The sequence below is a fragment of the Theropithecus gelada genome, chromosome 15 (genome assembly GCF_003255815.1).
Source record: "Theropithecus gelada isolate Dixy chromosome 15, Tgel_1.0, whole genome shotgun sequence".
NCBI classification, from domain to species: domain Eukaryota; kingdom Metazoa; phylum Chordata; class Mammalia; order Primates; family Cercopithecidae; genus Theropithecus; species Theropithecus gelada.
In genome coordinates this window covers 64,314,033-64,337,808 of record NC_037683.1, presented here as the reverse complement: position 1 = coordinate 64,337,808, position 23,776 = coordinate 64,314,033, and the positions used below count along the sequence as shown (strand labels likewise).

General features: G+C 34.9%; 1 protein-coding gene across 3 annotated transcripts in view; it reads left to right on the top strand.

The window, feature by feature from the left end:
* CNTLN (centlein) overlaps positions 1 to 23,776 on the top strand; it is a 369,548-nt gene that overhangs the window by 167,960 nt on the left and 177,812 nt on the right. For all 3 annotated transcript variants that reach the window (XM_025360690.1, XM_025360691.1, XM_025360689.1), the window contains exon 9: positions 21,947 to 22,123. In XM_025360690.1, coding sequence (XP_025216475.1) covers positions 21,947 to 22,123 — 177 coding nt within the window. The remainder of the gene's footprint in view (positions 1 to 21,946; positions 22,124 to 23,776) is intronic.

Genomic DNA, 23,776 nt, shown 5'->3' with positions numbered 1-23,776 from the left:
TTCATCCATCCTTTATTCCATCCGTCCATCCATCCAGCCAGCCAGCCAGCCAGCCAGCCAGCTAGCATTGATTTTTTCAGTTATATAGGCAATATTTATTAAAATCCCATTGTATTTTTACATGGGATACAAAACTGAACAAGACCATTTATGTTTCTATGAATCTTATGGATAGGAATGCAGGTAGAAAATAGTTACAAAATGTGTTTGTAATTGAAGTATAAACCAAATAGGAAACTGTGGACAGAAGCTTTTCAAGGAGCATGTTTACGGAGAGGAAGAGATTACCAAAGCTTTCACAGAGAAAACAATGTATATCAGTTTGTTAAGGGCTTTCTAGTTTCTTGTCAGAAGCGCACTACCATAGGCCCAGAGGTGAGAAAGTTGGTGGTGTATCCTAGAGAGTGAGGATAGTCTGGGTAAATACTTCTTGTAGTCTACATCTAAGCATCCTAGGGTGGGAGTAGTTACTATTCTAATTCAGTACGTCTGGGCTGGGGCCTGAAATTCTGCATTTCTGTCATGTTCCAGGTCAGGATGTTGGAGCTGATCTAGTGATCATACTTTAATGATTAATAGGAGACTAAGTGGAAAGTGAAATATACAGTTGAGAGGAAATGGTAGGAAGGTTTTATTTCATTTTTTTCTATCTCTAAATTTTTAAATACTTCTAGTGGGACTTTTTTGTGCAGGATTTTGGGGGTGTTATTTACAGAGTAATGGATAAGAACATAGATTCTGGAGTCTGAATGCATGGATTTGGATCATAGACTTGATCAGTTAATTGTGTGACCTTGGGCAAGTTACTTCTCTAAGTCAGCTCAGTTTCAACATTTTTAAAATGGGTATTATAATAGTACTTACCTCGTTAGAGTTTCATTAAGATTACACATGACAGTGAATGGTGGGCATTTAATAAATGTTAGCTCTTAATTTATTATACAGGGAAGACACTTGTTAGTAAATTTGAGATTTTTTTCTTATATTGGTGGGGATTTATCTTTCCTTTCTCCTGTCTCAACTTGTAATCCAAATTATTGGTGAACTGACAGTCTTTGCCATAGAAAAGGGCAAAGCTAATTGGTTCATGGGGGATTGAAACCTGTGACCCTTGATTTCTAAGCATCCTGCTGTTAACTAGCTGAATTCTGAATGACTGCCTATTCTTATCTCAAAGCGATTGTTTATCTTTTTCATGCAGAAATAATGCTTTTTGCCTTGGAGGAATATCTTGCCGTAGAGGACAAGAGAGAAAGCCAACCATTAAATTTACTATATTTATCTGTGAATGAGATACATGCCATGTGGCTAATGGCAAGATCACAAGATCTGAGTTGCAAATTTTAACTAGTCTTGTTGATTTTTATTTCTTTTCATAGTTACTCTATTCCTTGCTTTCCTCAGTTGAAGAGAATTTTCTTTAGCCGTTTTCCCTTATGTTCTTACTTTTTTTATAATTTTTTTTTACAAAATATTTGCAACCTGTGGAAGAATAAATGTAATGTCTGTATACTCACCAGCAACTGTCACAAATTATATCTATGTACATGATTATATCTATGTACTAATTATATCTATGTACTATATTATATCTATATCTTGATTATATCTGTGTACTCTTTCTTGATCCCATCCTTCTTTTTTTTTTCCCATGAAGATAACTACCATGTTGGGTTTTTTGTTTATGAATTCCTGCCTTTTAAAACTATGTTTTCTTAAATAATATATTGTTTAGTATTGCTTTTATTTAAACCTTAAAAATCATCTACACATATCAACTCTGCGATATGTATACGTGCAAGTTTTGACTTCCACGTATAAGTCCTTAATCTATGTGGGATTTATTTATGTGTTTGTTACAAAGAAGGGAATTCAATTTAAATTTTTAAAAATCTGAATATCTGTTTTTCTCATCATATCTGTTGTGTTAATAGTCACTTTTTTTCAGTGATGTACAGTGCCACCTCTGACATTTATTATTGCATGGATATATGGGTAGGGGAATTTTGTAGGGGAATTTATTATTGTTGAGTGTTCCTGTAATTCTTTCCCCCTTCTGCAATAGTCTACTGTGTGAATAAACTACAGTTTATTTATGGAATAGCCTGGTTGTGTTCCCACACCAACTCATACCTGAAGTCTAATCTGTAATGTGAAGGTGTTTGGAAGTGGGATATTGGGAGGCTCTGCTCTCATGAATGGGATTAGCACCTTTATAAAATAAGAGGCCTGAGAGAGACCCTTCACCCCTTACACCATGTGAGGATATGGCAAGCCTATTCTGTCTGTGAACCAAAAGGTAGCCCTCCCTGGACCCCAGGTCTACCAGTGCTTTGGTCTTGGACTTTCTAGTCTCTGGAACTGTGAGGAATACATTTCTGTTGTTTAAAAGATACCCAGTTTATGGTATTTTGTTATAGGAGCCCAAATAGACTAAAACAATTAATCTACTCTTTGTCAGTGAACTTTTTTGTGTTTTTTGTTTTTTCAGCTGTAAGAATTTTTACATACTGCTGCTGTGTTCTTTGTAGTACATGTCTTCTGACACACTTGTGCAAGACTTTCTCTAGGACTTACTGCTAAGGATGAAAATTGTCTGACAAATATGCAAATGTTCAGGTTTATAAGAAAATGCCAAATCATTTGCCAAATTATAGACTTCTTAGCTTTATTTTTAAAGAGATAAAATATCTCATTCTAGTTTCATTTTGTATTTGTTTGATTTCTAATGAGTTTGGGTTTCTTATGTTTATATGTGAAATATTTATGTCTCATGTCCATTTTTCTGTTGGGATGTTTTTCTTTTTGTGGAAGGTGTTTATTTTGGATACTAATCTTTGGTTGATTATGTTATTTAACATAATGTCACCTTCTGGAAAACATTGACCTCATATCTCTGGCTTAAAACGATTTTTTTTTAAATTTAGATGGCAGTCCAGTATGGGTATTACTTGGGCTCCCAACTCCAAGCAGTGATTTACAGACCCATGCTCCTTTTATCTGTTGGATCTACTGTCTTTAAACATGGCTTCCAAAGTTATGGGTCATCTCTACTCCAGCCAGCCAGAAGAGAGAAAGAGCATACAAAATCACATTTAGGAAGTTTTATGAATCTGCCTTAGAAATGGTACATATCACTTTTGCCAGCATATCATTGGTCGGAACTCAGTTCTCTGTCCACTTGTTACGTAATTGCAAAGAAGATGGGGAAATATGTACTCATTTCCCAAAAGAGGAAACGAGTTTAGACATTAGCCAACAGTCTCAACTGTCAGTTAGTTAAAAGCATCACAAATATCTTCTTATTTGTGGCTTTTCCTTTTCACTTGTTCTGTGGTATCTTGAAAAATGAAGTTATTAATTTTAATATAATTAAAAATTTCAATATTCTGTCTTACAGTTGGTGTGTGTTGTATCTTATTTAAGAAGTCCCACCTCATTCTAACATCATAAAGATATTTTTCTGTATTTTCATCCAAAGTGTTATAGTTTTGACTTCCACATGTAAGTCCTTAATCTATGTGGGATTTATTTATGTGTTTGCTATAAAGAAGGGAATCAATTTAATTTTTTAAAAATCTGGATATCTGTTTTTCTCAGCATATCTGTTGTGTTAATAATCACTTTTTTCACTGATGTACAGTGCCACCTGTGAAATTTATTATGGTATGTATATATGGGTCCATATTTGTATGGGTTAATTTCTGGGCTCACTGTTTTATTTGCACTGGGTAATTTTTAAATCTTTGAAACAGAAACACTGTGTTTATTATTATAGCTTCATAATGAGTCCTGATAACTGATAGGATAAATCTTATCACCTTATTCTTTTTCCAGTATTTTGGACATTGTTGATTATTTCAATATAATGTTGTAACCAGATATAAACTTTCTTCAAAAACCCTTTGGGGATTAATTTAAACAGAACTGACATCATTACCATTTTAAATGTTTCAATAGGTGAAAATAATCTGTCTCCATTAATTTATGTCTTCTTTAATGTATTTAAATAAACCTTTGCAGTTTTATCCATAGGGTCTTCCATATTTTTAATTAGATTTATTTCTGAGCAACTTGTGTTTTGTTGGTATTTTAGCTACCTGCATGTTTTTACATTTTCTGTTTTTTATGTGTGGAAATGCAATTGATTTTTAAATATTTATCTTATATCTAGCCACTCTGTTAATCTTCTATTAATTCTGTATTTTTGGATTCATCTGGGTGTTTTTGGGTAGACAGTCATATCATCTATAAACATTGGCAGTTTTGTTTCTTCCTTAAAAATTCTAGTATATTCTACCAAGCATTTTACATTTTACCGGACGAAAGTTAAGGAGAAGTGGTTAGAGTGAGTGTCCTTGTCTTGTTCCTAATTTTAAAGGGAATTCTAATATTTCATCATTGGGAATTAAGTTAACCATAGTTTCTCATAGATACCTTTTTATCACGTTAATGAGCTCAATAGACTAATATCGTGAATGGGTCATACATTTTTAAAAATGTTTTATCTTTTCATACCTGGGCTTTTCCATCCTTTTACAATTCCATTTAATTCATTTCACTGTTATTTTGTTTGCTTGTTTTTAATCTCTGTCTCCATTAAGCAATAAGATTGGTCTTTTGTTTGGCTTTCTTGTACTGTCTTCATCTAGTTTTGGTAATAAAAATAGCCTTACACAATGAGTTATTGAGCCAAAGAAAAAAATAGAAAATTGGACTATAAAGCTGGTAAAATTCCTTAGAATGTAGTGCAGAGACACAGCATGATGGAAACTATGAAAGAAGTAAGTAGCCATGGAGGAGAGAATGAAAAGTTCAAACCATATCTAATTGTAAAAGGTAAAATAGAGAGTAGAGGAGTGGCAGTAGACATTGTACTGTATATTTGTTTTTTTTTTTTTTTCCAAATCTATTTTGTTCAGTTTGACTTTAAGTCTACAAGCTTCTTGTTTATTTCTTGACTTTCTTTTCTTTTTTAATATCACTCATAACTAGCATGAGAGTATGATAATTTTATAAGAATTAACCTGGAAATCAGGGATCTTTTGGTATCTCACATAACTAGGGAGAAAAGAAAAAATGGGCCTAGTTCCAGTGAATTCAAGGCAGATAGTCATGCCAGGGTATTTGGAAATAAAGAGTGCTATACATAGGGTTACTTCTTGATGTCTCTAGATTGAAGTGAAGACATCTAGGGAAAGTAGGTCTTAGCCTCAGTGCCTCTCCTTCAGCCCCATATGATGCTGGGTAATCTAAGAAGAGGCAACATCTTAGACCCAGAGTGTGCTTTCACTCTTAAACCCTGCATGTGGCTTTGTGTGTGTGTGAAAAGGGTATACGAAGTAAATGGAGAATATAAATTCTATATAATTGGAATCATATGGTTTATAAATTTGTATCCTGCTTGTGCAATTACCATTTCATTGCAATGTAAGTTAACATTTGAAACATTTTTTTGACTGCCTCATATTCTAACATAGGAATGTACCATTTTTTTTACCGAAACATTTCCCTACTCTCAGACATTTTACATATTTCAATTTTTTTTTCCTATTTATTTTATTCCAATGCCTCTTTTTGTTTGTTTTTTTGAGATGGAGTTTCACTCTTGTAGCCCAGGCTGCAGTGCAATGACGTGATCTTGATGCATTGCAACCTCTGCCTCCTGTGTTCAAGCAATTCTCCTGCCTCAGCCTCCCAAGTAGCTGGGATTACAGGCACGTGCCTCCATGGCTGGCTAGTTTTTGTACTTTTAGTAGACACGGGGTTTCACCACGTTGGCCAGGCTGGTCTCAAACTCCTAATCTCAGGTGATCCACTCGCCTCAGCCTCCCAAAGTGCTGGGATTACAGGTGCAAGCCACCGCATCTGGCCTCATTTATATATATTTATTCTCATCCCTAATGGTTTCCTCAGGATAAATTATTAAAAGTAGAATTACTTTGTCAAAGATTATGAACCTAAGACTTTTGAATATATATTCCCTGCCAAACTGCATTCCAGCAAGATTATACCAAGTTATCTTCTCACAGTGTATGAGATTGCCCACATTTTATATTCTTGCAAGTATTTATTATAATTTAAAAACAGCCTTTTGGTTTTCAAAGCAAATATATTCCTTTATTTCTTATCTCTTTGGAAACTAGTGAGGTTTTACACTTTCACTTTTCATGCAGTTTTCTTTTGTAAATGTTCTGTCAGCTTGTCTTTTTATCTTGTTTGCTTACAGATACATGTGACCCTTTAAATATATGTTAGGGAATGAGTGCTATATAATGTTCATCAGAGTGTATTATTTGCTCACCTTGTTAATACTTTCTAAACATTATAGGTTCAGTTCCAAAATAATTGAGACCATTTTTGAAGACTTTTTCTTAAGTTTGAGCTCCATGTACCTCTTTCTGCATTAGCAGATATTAAACTTAATTGTTTTCTTTTTTTTTTTTTCTTTCTTTTTTTTTTAATTATTATTATACTTTAAGTTGTAGGGTACATGTGCATAACGTGCAGGTTTGTTACATATGTATACTTGTGCCATGTTGGTCTACTGCACCCATCAACTCGTCATTTACATCAGGTATAACTCCCAATGCAATCCCTCCCCCCTCCCCCCTCCCCATGATAGGCCCCGGTGTGTGATGTTCCCCTTCCTGAGTCCAAGTGATCTCATTGTTCAGTTCCCACCTATGAGTGAGAACATGCGGTGTTTGGTTTTCTGTTCTTGTGATAGTTTGCTAAGAATGATGGTTTCCAGCTGCATCCATGTCCCTACAAAGGACGCAAACTCATCCTTTTTTATGGCTGCATAGTATTCCATGGTGTATATGTGCCACATTTTCTTAATCCAATCTGTCACTGATGGACATTTGGGTTGATTCCAAGTCTTTGCTATTGTGAATAGTGCTGCAATAAACATACGTGTGCATGTGTCTTTATAGCAGCATAATTTATAATCCTTTGGGTATATCCCCAGTAATGGGATGGCTGGGTCATATGGTACATCTAGTTCTAGATCCTTGAGGAATCGCCATACTGTTTTCCATAATGGTTGAACTAGTTTACAATCCCACCAACAGTGTAAAAGTGTTCCTATTTCTCCACATCCTCTCCAGCACCTGTTGTTTCCTGACTTTTTAATGATCGCCATTCTAACTGGTGTGAGATGGTATCTCATTGTGGTTTTGATTTGCATTTCTCTGATGGCCAGTGATGATGAGCATTTTTTCATATGTCTGTTGGCTGTATGAATGTCTTCTTTTGAGAAATGTCTGTTCATATCCTTTGCCCACTTTTTGATGGGGTTGTTTGTCTTTTTCTTGTAAATTTGTTTGAGTTCTTTGTAGATTCTGGATATTAGCCCTTTGTCAGATGAGTAGATTGCAAAAATTTTCTCCCATTCTGTAGGTTGCCTGTTCACTCTGATGGTAGTTTCTTTTGCTGTGCAGAAGCTCTTTAGTTTAATTAGATCCCATTTGTCAATTTTAGCTTTTGCTGCCGTTGCTTTTGGTGTTTTAGACATGAAGTCCTTGCCCATGCCTATGTCCTGAATGGTACTACCTAGGTTTTCCTCTAGGATTTTTATGGTATTAGGTCTAACATTTAAGTCTCTAATCCATCTTGAATTAATTTTCGTATAAGGAGTAAGGAAAAGATCCAGTTTCAGCTTTCTACTTATGGCTAGCCAATTTTCCCAGCACCATTTATTAAATAGGGAATCCTTTCCCCATTTCTTGTTTTTCTCAGGTTTGTCAAAGATCAGATGGCTGTAGATGTGTGGTATTATTTCTGAGGACTCTGTTCTGTTCCATTGGTCTATATCTCTGTTTTGGTACCAGTACCATGCTGTTTTGGTTACTGTAGCCTTGTAGTATAGTTTGAAGTCAGGTAGCGTGATGCCTCCAGCTTTGTTCTTTTGACTTAGGATTGTCTTGGAGATGCGGGCTCTTTTTTGGTTCCATATGAACTTTAAAGCAGTTTTTTCCAATTCTGTGAAGAAACTCATTGGTAGCTTGATGGGGATGGCATTGAATCTATAAATTACCTTGGGCAGTATGGCCATTTTCACGATATTGATTCTTCCTATCCATGAGCATGGTATGTTCTTCCATTTGTTTGTGTCCTCTTTTATTTCACTGAGCAGTGGTTTGTAGTTCTCCTTGAAGAGGTCCTTTACATCCCTTGTCAGTTGGATTCCTAGGTATTTTATTCTCTTTGAAGCAATTGTGAATGGAAGTTCATTCATGATTTGGCTCTGTGTTTGTCTGTTATTGGTGTATAAGAATGCTTGTGATTTTTGCACATTAATTTTGTACCCTGAGACTTTGCTGAAGTTGCTTATCAGCTTAAGGAGATTTTGGGCTGAGACAATGGGGTTTTCTAAATATACAATCATGTCATCTGCAAACAGGGACAATTTGACTTCTTCTTTTCCTAACTGAATACCCCTGATTTCTTTCTCTTGCCTAATTGCCCTAGCCAGAACTTCCAACACTATGTTGAATAGGAGTGGTGAGAGAGGGCATCCCTGTCTTGTGCCAGTTTTCAAAGGGAATTTTTCCAGTTTTTGCCCATTCAGTATGATATTGGCTGTGGGTTTGTCATAAATAGCTCTTATTATTTTGAGGTACGTTCCATCAATACCGAATTTATTGAGCGTTTTTAGCATGAAGGGCTGTTGAATTTTGTCAAAAGCCTTTTCTGCATCTATTGAGATAATCATGTGGTTCTTGTCTTTGGTTCTGTTTATATGCTGGATTATGTTTATTGATTTGCGAATGTTGAACCAGCCTTGCATCCCAGGGATGAAGCCCACTTGATCATGGTGGATAAGCTTTTTGATGTGTTGTTGAATCCGGTTTGCCAGTATTTTATTGAGGATTTTTGCATCGATGTTCATCAGGGATATTGGTCTAAAATTCTCTTTTTTTGTTGTGTCTCTGCCAGGCTTTGGTATCAGGATGATGTTGGCCTCATAAAATGAGTTAGGGAGGATTCCCTCTTTTTCTATTGATTGGAATAGTTTCAGAAGGAATGGTACCAACTCCTCCTTATACCTCTGGTAGAATTCAGCTGTGAATCCATCTGGTCCTGGACTTTTTTTGGTTGGTAGGCTATTAATTATTGCCTCAATTTCAGAGCCTAGTATTGGTCTATTCAGGGATTCAACTTCTTCCTGGTTTAGTCTTGGAAGAGTGTAAGTGTCCAGGAAATTATCCATTTCTTCTAGGTTTTCCAGTTTATTTGCATAGAGGTGTTTATAGTATTCTCTGATGGTAGTTTGTATTTCTGTGGGGTCGGTGGTGATATCCCCTTTATCATTTTTAATTGCATCGATTTGATTCTTCTCTCTTTTCTTCTTTATTAGTCTTGCTAGTGGTCTGTCAATTTTGTTGATCTTTTCAAAAAACCAACTCCTGGATTCATTGATTTTTTGGAGGGTTTTTTGTGTTTCTATCTCCTTCAGTTCTGCTCTGATCTTAGTTATTTCTTGCCTTCTGCTAGGTTTTGAATGTGTTTGCTCTTGCTTCTCTAGTTCTTTTAATTGCGATGTTAGAGTGTCAATTTTTGATCTTTCCTGCTTTCTCTTGTGGGCATTTAGTGCTATAAATTTCCCTCTACACACTGCTTTAAATGTGTCCCAGAGATTCTGGTATGTTGTATCTTTGTTCTCATTGGTTTCAAAGAACATCTTTATTTCTGCCTTCATTTCGTTATGTACCCAGTAGTCATTCAGGAGCAGATTGTTCAGTTTCCATGTAGTTGAGCGGTTTTGATTGGGTTTCTTAGTCCTGAGTTCTAGTTTGATTGCACTGTGGTCTGAGAGACAGTTTGTTATAATTTCTGTTCTTGTACATTTGCTGAGGAGTGCTTTACTTCCAATTACGTGGTCAATTTTGGAATAAGTACGATGTGGTGCTGAGAAGAATGTATATTCTGTTGATTTGGGGTGGAGAGTTCTATAGATGTCTATTAGGTCTGCTTGCTGCAGAGATGAGTTCAATTCCTGGATATCCTTGTTAACTTTCTGTCTTGTTGATCTGTCTAATGTTGACAGTGGAGTGTTGAAGTCTCCCATTATTATTGTATGGGAGTCTAAGTCTCTTTGTAAGTCTCTAAGGACTTGCTTTATGAATCTGGGTGCTCCTGTATTGGGTGCATATATATTTAGGATAGTTAGCTCTTCCTGTTGAATTGATCCCTTTACCATTATGTAATGGCCTTCTTTGTCTCTTTTGATCTTTGATGGTTTAAAGTCTGTTTTATCAGAGACTAGGATTGCAACCCCCGCTTTTTTTTGTTCTCCATTTGCTTGGTAAATCTTCCTCCATCCCTTTACTTTGAGCCTATGTATGTCTCTGCGTGTGAGATGGGTCTCCTGAATACAGCAGACTGATGGGTCTTGACTCTTTATCCAGTTTGCCAGTCTGTGTCTTTTCATTGGAGCATTTAGTCCATTTACATTTAAGGTTAAGATTGTTATGTGTGAACTTGATCCTGCCATTATGATATTAACTGGTTATTTTGCTCGTTAGTTGATGCAGTTTCTTCCTAGCCTCGATGGTCTTTACATTTTGGCATGTTTTTGCAATGGCTGGTACCGGTTATTCCTTTCCATGTTGAGTGCTTCCTTCAGGGTCTCTTGTAAGGCAGGCCTAGTGGTGACAAAATCTCTAAGCATTTGCTTATCTGTAAAGGATTTTATTTCTCCTTCACTTATGAAACTTAGTTTGGCTGGATATGAAATTCTGGGTTTAAAATTCTTTTCTTTAAGAATGTTGAATATTGGCCCCCACTCTCTTCTGGCTTGTAGAGTTTCTGCCGAGAGATCTGCTGTGAGTCTGATGGGCTTCCCTTTGTGGGTAACCCGACCTTTCTCTCTGGCTGCCCTTAAGATTTTTTCCTTCATTTCAACTTTGGTGAATCTGGCAATTATGTGTCTTGGAGTTGCTCTTCTCGAGGAGTATCTTTGTGGCGTTCTCTGTATTTCCTGGATTTGAATGTTGGCCTGCCCTACTAGGTTGGGGAAGTTCTCCTGGATGATATCCTGAAGAGTGTTTTCCAACTTGGTTCCATTTTCCCCCTCACTTTCAGGCACCCCAATCAGACGTAGATTTGGTCTTTTTACATAATCCCATACTTCTTGCAGGCTTTGTTCATTTCTTTTTCTTCTTTTTTCTTTTGGTTTCTCTTCTCGCTTCATTTCATTCATTTGATCCTCAATCGCTGATACTCTTTCTTCCAGTTGATCGAGTCGGTTACTGAAGCTTGTGCATTTGTCACGTATTTCTCGTGTCATGGTTTTCATCTCTTTCATTTCGTTTATGACCTTCTCTGCATTAATTACTCTAGCCGTCAATTCTTCCACTTTTTTTTCAAGATTTTTAGTTTCTTTGCGCTGGGTACGTAATTCCTCCTTTAGCTCTGAGAAATTTGATGGACTGAAGCCTTCTTCTCTCATCTCGTCAAAGTCATTCTCCGTCCAGCTTTGATCCGTTGCTGGCGATGAGCTGCGCTCCTTTGCCGGGGGAGATGTGCTCTTATTTTTTGAATTTCCAGCTTTTCTGCCCTGCTTTTTCCCCATCTTTGTGGTTTTATCTGCCTCTGGTCTTTGATGATGGTGATGTACTGATGGGGTTTTGGTGTAGGTGTCCTTCCTGTTTGATAGTTTTCCTTCTAACAGTCAGGACCCTCAGCTGTAGGTCTGTTGGAGATTGCTTGAGGTCCACTCCAGACCCTGTTTGCCTGGGTATCAGCAGCAGAGGCTGCAGAAGATAGAATATTTCTGAACAGCGAGTGTACCTGTCTGATTCCTGCTTTGGAAGCTTCCTCTCAGGGGTGTATTCCACCCTGTGAGGTGTGGGGTGTCAGACTGCCCCTAGTGGGGGATGTCTCCCAGTCAGGCTACTCAGGGGTCAGGGACCCAGTTGAGCAGGCAGTCTGTCCCTTCTCAGATCTCAACCTCCGTGTTGGGAGATCCACTGCTCTCTTCAAAGCTGTCAGACAGAGTCGTTTGCGTCTGCAGAGCTTTCTGCTGCTTTTTTGTTGTTGTTGTTGTTGTTGTGTAGCTGTGCCCTGTCCCCAGAGGTGGAGTCTACAGAGACAGGCAGGTTTCCTTGAGCTGCTGTGAGCTCCACCCAGTTGGAGCTTCCCAGCGGCTTTGTTTACCTACTTAAGCCTCAGCAATGGCGGGCGCCCCTCCCCCAGCCTGGCTGCTGCCTTGCCGGTAAATCACAGACTGCTGTGCTAGCAATGAGGGAGGCTCCGTGGGCGTGGGACCCTCCCGGCCAGGTGTGGGATATGATCTCCTGGTGTGCCTGTTTGCTTAAAGCGCAATATTGGGGTGGGAGTTACCCGATTTTCCAGGTGTTGTGTGTCTCAGTTCCCCTGGCTAGGAAAAGGGATTCCCTTCCCCCTTGCGCTTCCCAGGTGAGGCGATGCCTCGCCCTGCTTCAGCTCTCGCTGGTCGGGCTGCAGCAGCTGACCGGCACCGATCGTCCGGCACTCCCCAGTGAGATGAACCCAGTACCTCAGTTGAAAATGCAGAAATCACCGGTCTTCTGTGTCGCTCGCGCTGGGAGTTAGAGACTGGAGCTGTTCCTATTCGGCCATCTTGCTCCGCCCCCCAAAACTTAATTGTTTTCATTGTGTATCTCCATCTCTGGACTCTGAGCTCCTTGAGGGCAAGGAGACTTGATGTGTTACCCTTTTCTCCTCACTGCCTTCTCCTGTGATTGACAGTCTTAAGTTCAATAAATGCTTTTTGAATGAACACGTGAAAATTCTTTGATATAACAATTGTAGGAAGTAGGAAGTAAGAACAGTAAAGAATTAACATTTGGAAGGGGATATCTAATTGTGATGTGGAGAAAAAATGTCAGTAGTAGTTAGCTTTGTTTTCTTGCCAGAGCATCTGATATTGATAGTGACTATTTGGCACTAACTAAAGTATAGTATTTTGGTTTTTCAGGTGGTAGGGAGAAGATCAGATTGTAGCACCTTTACTTGGGCTCAGAATGCTGTTAACCTTTGCCATACTTTAGTTGGAAAATATTATGCCAGAGTTAATAATTGGTTTGCTTTTGTGTGGTTTTTATGATTTTTACTTTATTATTGTTTCTATTACATTTTTTTCTCATTTTCAGCATGGAAGAATATCAATCTTATACTTTCGCTAGGTATCTTACTGTACAGGATCAAAATAAGTTTCAATATATTAGGTCAAGGTGCCACAAAGAGAGTACTTTTATATTATGCTTATCATCTTATTTTCATACTTAACTAGTTTCAAGTTTATATGTGTAAACTTAATTTGAAAAGTTGACTTGATTTATTCTACAGCATTATTTTAAATGAAAACTGCCTTGTAATTTGTTGCTTGATTTAATTATGTTCAGTAATTTATATTTTTAATTGAGTTGTATGTGTAGATATGGCCACACAAATATATGGGAAATGATTTTTGAATAGTTTAATGTTTAATCAATTTTCAGGAGAGAACAACAACAGTATAGTATAATGTTATGATATGATTTTTAGCCTTAATAAGTGAAAGACATTTTTATTTAAAAGAAAAATTTGAAGTCTTTATCTTTTGTAAGTCTTAACTATAAACTTTTTTTCTAAAGGCCTTTGTGTATTATATTCACAAAATTTGAACTTATCATTCAACTCCACTATCCTGCATGAAAAATAAACCATTTCTGCTATGAAAAAAGGCTGCCAATAGATATTCTGATATTTCAAGCTTACTTTAAGTTCCAAGCAGAATGAAACAGCCCAAGATATTAAAATCTAGAAATTTAGCATATCTAATGGAAACCGCAACTCAACTTTAACTACTCTATAGTGGCACTTCTCTTGCCGCTATAATAAAACTTAAGAATGTTTAGTGATTTTTTTTCGTACTATTATTCAAAATTACATTACCCTTACTGAAATCTGAATGGCTTTTAGTGGATTAATTAAACTGTAGCTGGTTTGCCATCTGGGTGCAGCTTGTTTAGCTGCCTTTTCACAGAAAAATTTCTCATGGAGTAAAGAGTATTTTTTGTTAGAATACAGCTGCTAGGCTTTACTTTCTAAAAAAACAAATAGTTTATGCTTTCATACATGCGATTTGTGATGAAAATTAATTTGTAAAATATAAAACCTATGATTGCCTTTTAAAATAATACTACACAAGCTTTTTTATATTCTTTATGAATTTGTAAAAAAATATATTTTATGTCTTGATAACTTGTAATATTAAATAGAATCCTAGGTTTAGGCTAAATATGAAAAAATGGGTAAGAGGGAATTAACTAAATCTGATTTTTATGGCTCAAGTGGTTTCATTAAATTAGAGTGCTCTGTGTTGTTCATTAATGAACTTGTGCCATATGCTTTAACTGTTCTGGTCAATAGCTGATAAAGAAAGGCTTGTGGATTTGCTTTTTTTTTTTCATATAAAGCTGGATAAAAATATCCATGTGATGGGCTTTTGTCAAAGGAGTTACTTTGAATTCAGTAACTACTACTGAGGCAATATGGCTCGCAATTTGCAACCCAAAGGTAGTCATACATTATTGGAATACAGCCTACTGCGCTTCACATTACACAGATGTGAAGGCCTGATTATAGCTGCTTCATAATTAACAGTGATCCGATTTGTTTTGTGGCATAAATGGTGCATGTGTAGAACATTAGCCATGGCACTCTCATTCAAATTCAACTCAAGGGCTCAGCGGCAGGCGGGTCACGAGCTTCAGGGAGTAGAAGCACAAGCTCCTCCATATGTTCTTGCTGCATCTTACTATGGCTATGAGTGCAAGATAAGTTCCCTAAAGAACCTAATCGTGTTCTGTAATTACAGCACGGCTTTCTGCTGGCTAGAAATGAGGGAGAAGCTAAAACACTCCCTCATCAGATAATTTGTAAATTACTTTACATGGTGGATGCCTAACTCAGTTGGTTTTCAACTGCTGAAATTATAAATAATTGTAACAGATGTGGCAATATGGCTGGCCTCCAATAAATGAGGCCCTTGATAATTTGGCCAACCCTTTGACAGGCCAATTTAATAAAATGTGAACAAAATCTTCTTGCTAATAATTTATCATCCTTTTTCCCAGTAGAATAAATTTAATTACCCTAGCAGTTAACAAGGTCACACCCAGATGCCAAACTCGGCTACAGTTTTGATAATGCAATCAGGAATTGAGAGGTGATGACAGCGTTGTTGTTTTTTTCATTACCTGGCTTCACATAAACACAGGTGGCGTAGCTTTCTTGTCAGTTTTTAATAATTACAGGCTATTATGGAATGCATAGTTAGCAGATTGAAAACCACACTTTAGTGAATTTGTTTGAGTATGATTGAGGTTTTAATGTATAGAGATGATAATGTATAACAAGCATAGTCCCTTGCTTATACCATTAATGCACAAATTTTGGTTGTTTTACTGGTGACATAAGTGTTAAGTGTTTATAAAACTTAGAGTATGTATTATAATAAGTAATGGATTATACCCCAAAGTCACATATTTAGAGATACACCATTAAAAAATTTAATTCCATGAATTTTAGAAATTCATTTTAGGATACCACTAACAGAAACATTTTAAATATCCAGATTTGCAAATTCTGGCAGAATGTGAGGCTTATAACATATTTTGGAAAAATCTAAATGTGTTTTATTTTGCTATTTAAGATAAAAAGAAATCTATAGGAAAATCAGTCTTTTTATTCTAGCTTTTAGGTATAGCCAGGATTAGTTTACTCTTAGGATTGAAATCTACAGGTAATTTGTATATTGTGGAGTTAACATTCTAAACACTCTCCTGTGACATGTAAATATTACTAATTTTTGTCAGTACAATGATATTTACATGTCATAGAATACATACTTAGCTTGTGGTTGCTCAATTTTGTACCAAAGATGCTACTGTCATTGACTGGATGTATGTATAAACCAATAATTGTCATCTACTGGATATAAGTATACTTGATTTGTAACCCACTCAGTGTTAAGTTTTATGTAGTATGTGGAAGAAGTTAAAGTTTTGGAATTCATTTTTTTCCATTTAATTTTGCTGCTCAACAAATAAACTTATATGATACAGTCAAACTGTATCATATAAGTATTTAGATATTAAAGGAAAGCTAAATTTGACTGACTATTGTTTATTACTGAATTTTGCTATAATGTGATAGTGTTATAAGCGGAGATGGTGATAGTTTATTTTTTACTCAAATGTAGTCAATAATTTAATTTTATTTTGTGAATTACAAATGCTATCTGAAGATACTTGGGTTAAAAGTGAGTAGATGGAAGAAATGCAAATATTTATATTTTTAAAAAGAGTGCTAGATGAATTTGTTGATATTAGACATTTTATTACTCAATATAGTGGTCTTTCTAAAAATGAAGTGTAAGTTTAAAGTAGTACACTTAGTTTTATTTGTGAATTTTTATTACAACACTATTTTGATTTACAATTATGCTAAATTGATATTCTTTTTCTTTTTTTACAAGAAAATATGACTATTATTAAAGTCATTTATTTTCAGGATATAGATGATTCAGCTAACAATGTTTACTTTATTAATTGGTAATAAATTAATAGAAATGCAGACATATTTCTGCATTTCTGAAATCAATTTTAAAAATAAAGTTAATCTCTGAATACAGAGATTCAGGCATTTCATGAGAAGAAAAGTGTGTGTGCATATGTGTGTGTGTGTGTGTGCATGTGTGTATGTATACACAGACACTTATATACTCTGTTGTATTCCAGGAGGATTTGAATTAGTTTTCAGAGAACAGTCATTTAAGTAGTCAGTTTTTCTGATATATACGTATATGTTAGATATTTTATATACACACGTAACAGATTTTATTACAGACACACACACACTTGACCTACACTTGATTTTCAGTGAGATATTGTTTTAAGAAAAAATATTTCTTTTGCTGAGGTATCATGTGCTTTTTAAAATGTTTTTGTTTTGCTATAGGCTTTGTTACATGTTGACAGGTTTGGAATTCATAAATTTCTTAAAACAAGCGAGATGATGTACGTAAAATGCTTAGCCAGAGGTAGGAACTAAATACTTTTTTGCTAAATGCTAGTTGTTATCACCATTGCAGTGTAGTAGGAAAAAATATATTTAATTATAATTTGCTAAAAAATTTACCTTATAATTTTTCTAATTATTATAGCTGTGAAACAATTTTCTATGTATTAGCCAATATTCAGTCAACCCCCATTGTAATAATAATGCTTTACAATATTTCTTGGATTGAATGCAACATGACTATATATTTAAGTTGTATGATTTAAAAAATAGTAATTTGTATAACACCTAAAGGCCCTTCCCCCATGCCTTCTCTTCTATTTAATATATATCTTCTACAGAACTTTTCAGTTAAAATTAGCTCTGTGAATCGTTGTGAAAAATAAAGTTATGTATTAACAATGGCAATTTAAAAAGATTATTTCCACCTGGGAGCCTTTAGCCATGTAGTCAGTCCACTAATCATTTTTCAGCAGATTAATCATGGTATAGCACCATACCATTGTATTCCAAGACCGTAAACTAAAAGGGAGCAAAATATTTTCAATATTAGAGAAAAAATTTATTTATAAAATGTGAATAATTGTTAGGAAGGAAAGTTAACTTTTCAAAGATTCTGGGATTTTAAGGGTAGTAGAATGAACTTCCACAGAGAGGGGATTGAGTAACTTGATTTTGCTATGCATGTAAAGCAGCTCTTAAAAAGGTTAAAGATATGTAAGGACATATGGAAATCTGTGAGGATATACATGTATACTCATATATTTTATTATAATACATATAATAGTTATATATGTATATGTTTGAGATTATTAAGTTTTTAAAACGCAAGTTAAAAAGTACAGTATGGCTAGGGACAAAAGAGTAGCTTTACAAGTGGAGTAATCTGACAAAACTCTACTTCAGCCAGGTGATCAAACTGAATATCAACAGTCATAAATCATGTTGATAGCATATACCCTTGATATGATGTGATGAAAATGGCACTTTACCTCTATGATCTTCCTTCTCAAAACTCATAACCCCAGTCTAATCATGAGAAAAACATCAGACAAATCCCAAAGGAAGGGGCATCCTACAGAAAACTGTCAAGGTCATGAAAGACAAGAAAAGTCTGAGAAAGCAGCCAAAAGGAGCTCTAGGAGATATAGCAACTAAATGTAATGTGTCCTAGATGGGATCCTGAAACAGAAAAAGGACATTAGGAAAAAACCAAGGAAATGTGAATAGACTATGTCCTTCAGTTACTAATAATGTATGAATATTTGTTCAGTAATTGTAACAAATACACCATACTAATTTAATATGTTAATAATAGGGGAAACTGTGTGGGTGGGGGTAGGAGGTCAGGGAGAACTCTGCAAAATATCTGCTCAGTTTTTCTGTACATAAAAAAACTGTTGTAAAAATAAAGTCTATTAATTTTTAAAAAGTATGTTAAATGACAAAAATATAGTAGTTAAGTTTTTTTTTTTTTTTTGAGATGGAGTCTCACTCTGTTACCCAGGCTGGAGTGCAGTGGCGTGATCTCGGCTCACTGCAAGCTCCGCCTCCCTGGTTCACACCATTCTCCTGCCTCAGCCTCCCTAGTAACTGGGACTACAGGCGCCCACCACAGTGAGACGGGTTTTCACCGTGTTAGCCAGGATGGTCTCGATCTCCTGACCTCGTGATCCGCTCGTCTCAGCCTCCCAGAGTGTTGGGATTACAGGCGTGAGCCACCATGCCCAGCTGTTTCCTTTTTTTTTTTTTTTAAAGTCTGGGAGATATATTACAAACTTACTAGTAGGAACTTTGAGGGATGAGATTGTGAGGAGACTTTTATTTATATTTCCCCTACCTATACTGAAATTTTTGCATTGAACTTTCAGTCATTTTATTTGCAAAAAAATAAATATTTCTATTTTGAAAAGCATTTAGGCCGGGTGCAGTGGCTCATGCCTGTAATCCCAGCACTTTGGGAGGCCAAGGCGGGCGGATCACCTGAGGTCAGGAGTTCGAGACCAGCCTGACCAACATGGTGAAACCCCTTCTCTGCATGGTGGCAGATGCCTGTAATCCCAGCTACTCAGGAGGCTGAAGCAGGAGAATTGCTTGAATTCAGGAGGCAGAGGTTGCAGTGAGCCAAGATTGTACCATTGCACTCCAGCCTGGGCAACATGAGTGAAACTCCATCTCACAAAAACAAAAAAAAAAAAAACAAACAAAAAAGCATTTAGTTACATGTCCATTGTAAAATCTTTAAGGAAATTCAGGTAAGTACAAAGAAAATAATTCACGTTACAGTCCCTCTGCTTAGAAATCACACTGTAACATTTCAGGGTTGTTTTTTCACCTTATGCGTGTTTGGTGAAATCTATCTCTATATAGTATAATATACCCTTTTGTACCTTACTTTTCTCAATTTATCATAGATATCTTTCCATATTAGCTTTCAGCATAATTAGAAGTAAATTAAAGGTTTGGTACATTTTTATGGGCTTTGATACGTCTTTCAAAATTTCTCTGGAAAATTGACAGCAGATTATACTTCCACTACCACGTTCTCAAAGTAACCCATAAACTGGTTCCAACCAGCATTTGAAAATATGCACAATCTCCTTAGAAATCCTAATTCTTTGCTTTTCTTGAAAAATCAGTATATCTAGCAACAGTGGGGCACATTCTTCCCTGAAAACAATTAGCTGGAGTTGAGCAGCAACTGCCCTAAATTCCCTCCTTACTACTCAGCAGTGAGGCTGAGTGTTGACACTTCATTTTGCTCATATTTAATACTTAAAAAAAAATTGTTTTATTAGGAGAAATGTAAAACACTTCTTGTAAACATGTCTCTAACAAAAGTGATAAAAGGCAAGAGAGAGAAAACCACACTTAAAGAAAACGGGAACATGAATAAGTTACTTTGTGGAGGGAAAGGACATATTTACATGGTTAATATGTATGCAAAATGCCTCTGTTGCATAAATGTTAAAGCTTTTATTTTAAAACACACCAGACACATATTTATTTATCTGCATTATCTTCCTGGCTTCTATTCACTACTTTAATAGTATTTTAATTTTGAAGTTCTCTGATTGTTTATTGAGGAATTTTGAAAGAATGCTGCCTAAATATCCTTTGTTATCAAAAATATTAATATCATTACTATAATATCAGTAGAAATATTATTAGAAATGAATCCATTATTATTATAGTGACAGTATCCACTGTTGGAACATTGTTAATGTCTTCTTGAATATTTGAGTTATTCATCGTAGCTTCTTGACTGAATATTAATATTTTAATATTCCTAGCTATAGCATTATAATCCACTGATGACTTAGGAAGTTCATTTATTGAAAAACACAGGTTTGTTTATTGGATATACCAATAAACTCAAATTATGTTTTTCTTGTTTTATTCTAAGTTTTTGTTTGACCTTAAACAAATTATTAAAATGTATTTTGTATATGATAGGGTGTTAATATATCATTTATAATTTTATTAAAGGAAACCTAGACAAGAGCAGGTAGTCTTTGAAAGTGTTTAGCTTGGCAGCCCAATCAAAGAAAATATTTCTAAACATCAGAAGTTTGATTGTAAAACAGGAGAAAAAATAAAAAATAAAAGTTGTACAGTGATTAAAATGGGGATAAAAGAATAAGGCAAAATCATTTAGACTTACTGGAGGAGAAATGCTTAAAGTAGTTTAATTTGATGTTCAAAGCAAGATAACGAAGTAAGTAATATATTGTAAATATGGTAACAGTACAATGTAAATAATACTTTGAGGAAGAGAGTCATATGGTAGAATAAAGGTTGGAAACAAATGAGGTGATTTAAATATGAGAAAAGTGTAATAGTATAAATCAAATATGGCCCCTGTCATAAAAATTGCAGGTTAGGATTAGGAAAATTTTGCCTATCCTCTCAAAAAAGAAAAAGGCAGGCACAATTGGAAAAGGATGATGTTTTCCATTGTTGGTTCAAAACAGTTAACCATATATATTTTTCTCATAGTACTTAGGAATATCATTTAGGAAGGATGGGGCCCTTCATCAGTTCAAGTTCCAATATTTTCAGGGTTACTAGATCCTTATTACTAATGTTAGAATCATAAGATTTGACATTTGTTTTGCCTGTAAGTCAACAAAAACTGTTTTCATGTGATTCTGTGTTTCTGTTTTTGTAAATGTAGTCGTTAATTTGAAATAGCATATTTGCATGGATTTTAATGGCCTCAAATACATTCAGTGGAGATGGTAGTCAAATTTTGCAGAATTCTGGTTTTTATGAACAGGTTTCCTACAAGATTAGTTTTCCTGTGACGTCTGTTGTTAAAATGTGGAGCTTACCATTAGCAGTTTATCTGAAACATGAGTAAATTTCAAAGGAGAATGATGTAAACTATGTTGACTTAAAACTGTCAGGGTTTTTTGAGGAGCTGTTATTAAATTAGGAGACAGTAAAAGCTAATTGTACTTATAATGCTGTTGATTTCCTTTTCCCAGGTTTATATTCTGTGGTATTGTATGATTCTTGATGACCTGATGGTGGATTGAATATTTTGTGAGGGAATACATATGTGTATAATCAGAAATTTGAAATGACTCATTTATAGATGAGTGGTGTGTGTCATGTAGCCATGTTTTAAATTTTTTCTCTTGAAATCTATATGACAGCATTATTTATGAAAATGCTTGTATATAGACTCTTGGTTATTTTACTGAAAAATTCTATTCTACAGAATGAGAAAGTTCAACTCATGCTAGTTTATTATTAAAATGAAATTTCCTTCTCTGAGTATTTATAATTTCTATAATATAGTGTTACATATAACTATTTGCTATATTTATAAATAATGTAAGATACAAACATATGTATATATTTACAAGTATACTTTTTAAAATAGGTACCTTATCGCCCATCCTTATCAAGCTTAGAAACATTAATGGTTTCACAGAAGTCTGAAATTGAGTATTTACAGGAGAAACTAAAGATAGCAAATGAAAAACTGTCAGAAAACATATCTCCCAGCAAGGTTTTCTCAGAAAAGAGCATCATGACAAGTGCTGAAGGAAAACATAAGGTAGGGACGTTTTGTCATTTTGTGAACTTGCCAGGATGAGGCTGGAAAGGCAGGAGATGAAGTTAAAAAACAAATGGCAGCATTTAGTTCTCGCTTATATTTCAGGAAGCTTTTAAAAAATATCATGTACCAAACTATTGATAAAATAACTTTTAGGAATAAGGAGTTTTCCCTTTTTAAAGACTGAATTATATTCCCAAATTAGTTACTTAAACATATTAATAGTACTATATCAATTTTGTCAGTAAATTAACATTCTTATATTAAAACTTTGGTAAGTATTTCTCGTCTCTCTATGGTAAGTATTCCTCATCTCTCTATTAATCTATCTGATTAAAAATTTATTTTTAAATGGTATTTACTCACTTTTCTAATTTGAATTAAAAATATATCTAATATGTCTTTCAATCAGATTTGATGTTTAAAATACTGTCTGTGTGGAAAATAAAATAGTAAATGAATTTTAACACTAACTTCTGCACTTGTTATATACTTTTATAGATTTAAAGGGATAGCAGTAAGAGAAAAATAAGCAAATTTTACATAGCATGTTTCTCATTTATTAATGTCTCAATTTTTTTTAGTATTTATTAAATATTTGTGTTATGCTGTAAAAGGTTCTACAGAATGTTGACTAATATAAAAATTCTAAAATATCATGTAGTATATATGTTATTTCTAGATAAATTGAAATAACATTTTCCTCAAAGTAAGAGTTTTAGCATATTTTTCACACACTTGTTACTTCAGCAATAGAGGAATAATATTTTTTATGATAGGAAGCCATGTTGTTAAGATACTATTGTTTTTGTTTCTTTACATTTTTTCTTATGAGTGGGACAAACTATCTTAATAAAGGAAGTATTTAAAATTTGAACCATGTTTCTGTGGTACTGTTATTCATGCTCTCTAAAATTATTAGTAATTTTCAGAAAATGAGATTTATTAAAACAACTGCATTATACATTTCTTGCCATTTTGAAGTAGTTTCACAAGCACTGAGCTTTATTTAAATGAAATAAAACATTCATAACATTGAAATACAGCATTACCGGGCCTAATTTGGTTGGTTGTTCGACTGCTGAAATTTAAAAATGTACTACTTTGACTTTTGTCTGCTTTTAATAAAAGTCAAGAAAAAGAGAGGGGTATTTTGACCAAAATTTTCTTTCTTTTTGTAAGGCCATGCAGTAAGGATGAACACTGTGTTGCCCAGCTTAATAGTTGCGTTCACATATTCTTTCTCCAGATTGGTATATGAAGCTGTACATAATATAAACATATTCTTGTCTCTAGTTAGCCACATTATAGTTAATGACCATATGGTCATTATGGTATAAAATCTACTGTCTGTTGTATTTATATTCCTCAAGCATATTGTTCCTTCAACTTCACAGTGTGTTAAACTATTTCAAAGGGAAAAAAATCCTTTCCCTCTTGTTTCTGGTTGTCCTATCAAGTGTAACCTTGGACCCTTATAGAGCAATTAGACCAGCCTCTATCCCCTCCTTTGTAATGAGGTTTCTTGCATTTCTGAGTCTATAACCCTTTAGTCTTCCCTAATGGGACATCATTATTCTGAAAGAAACAATGTAAATGTAAATGAATATTCTCATTAACGAGTCACAGAGAAACCTTTAGCGGTAGCACTGT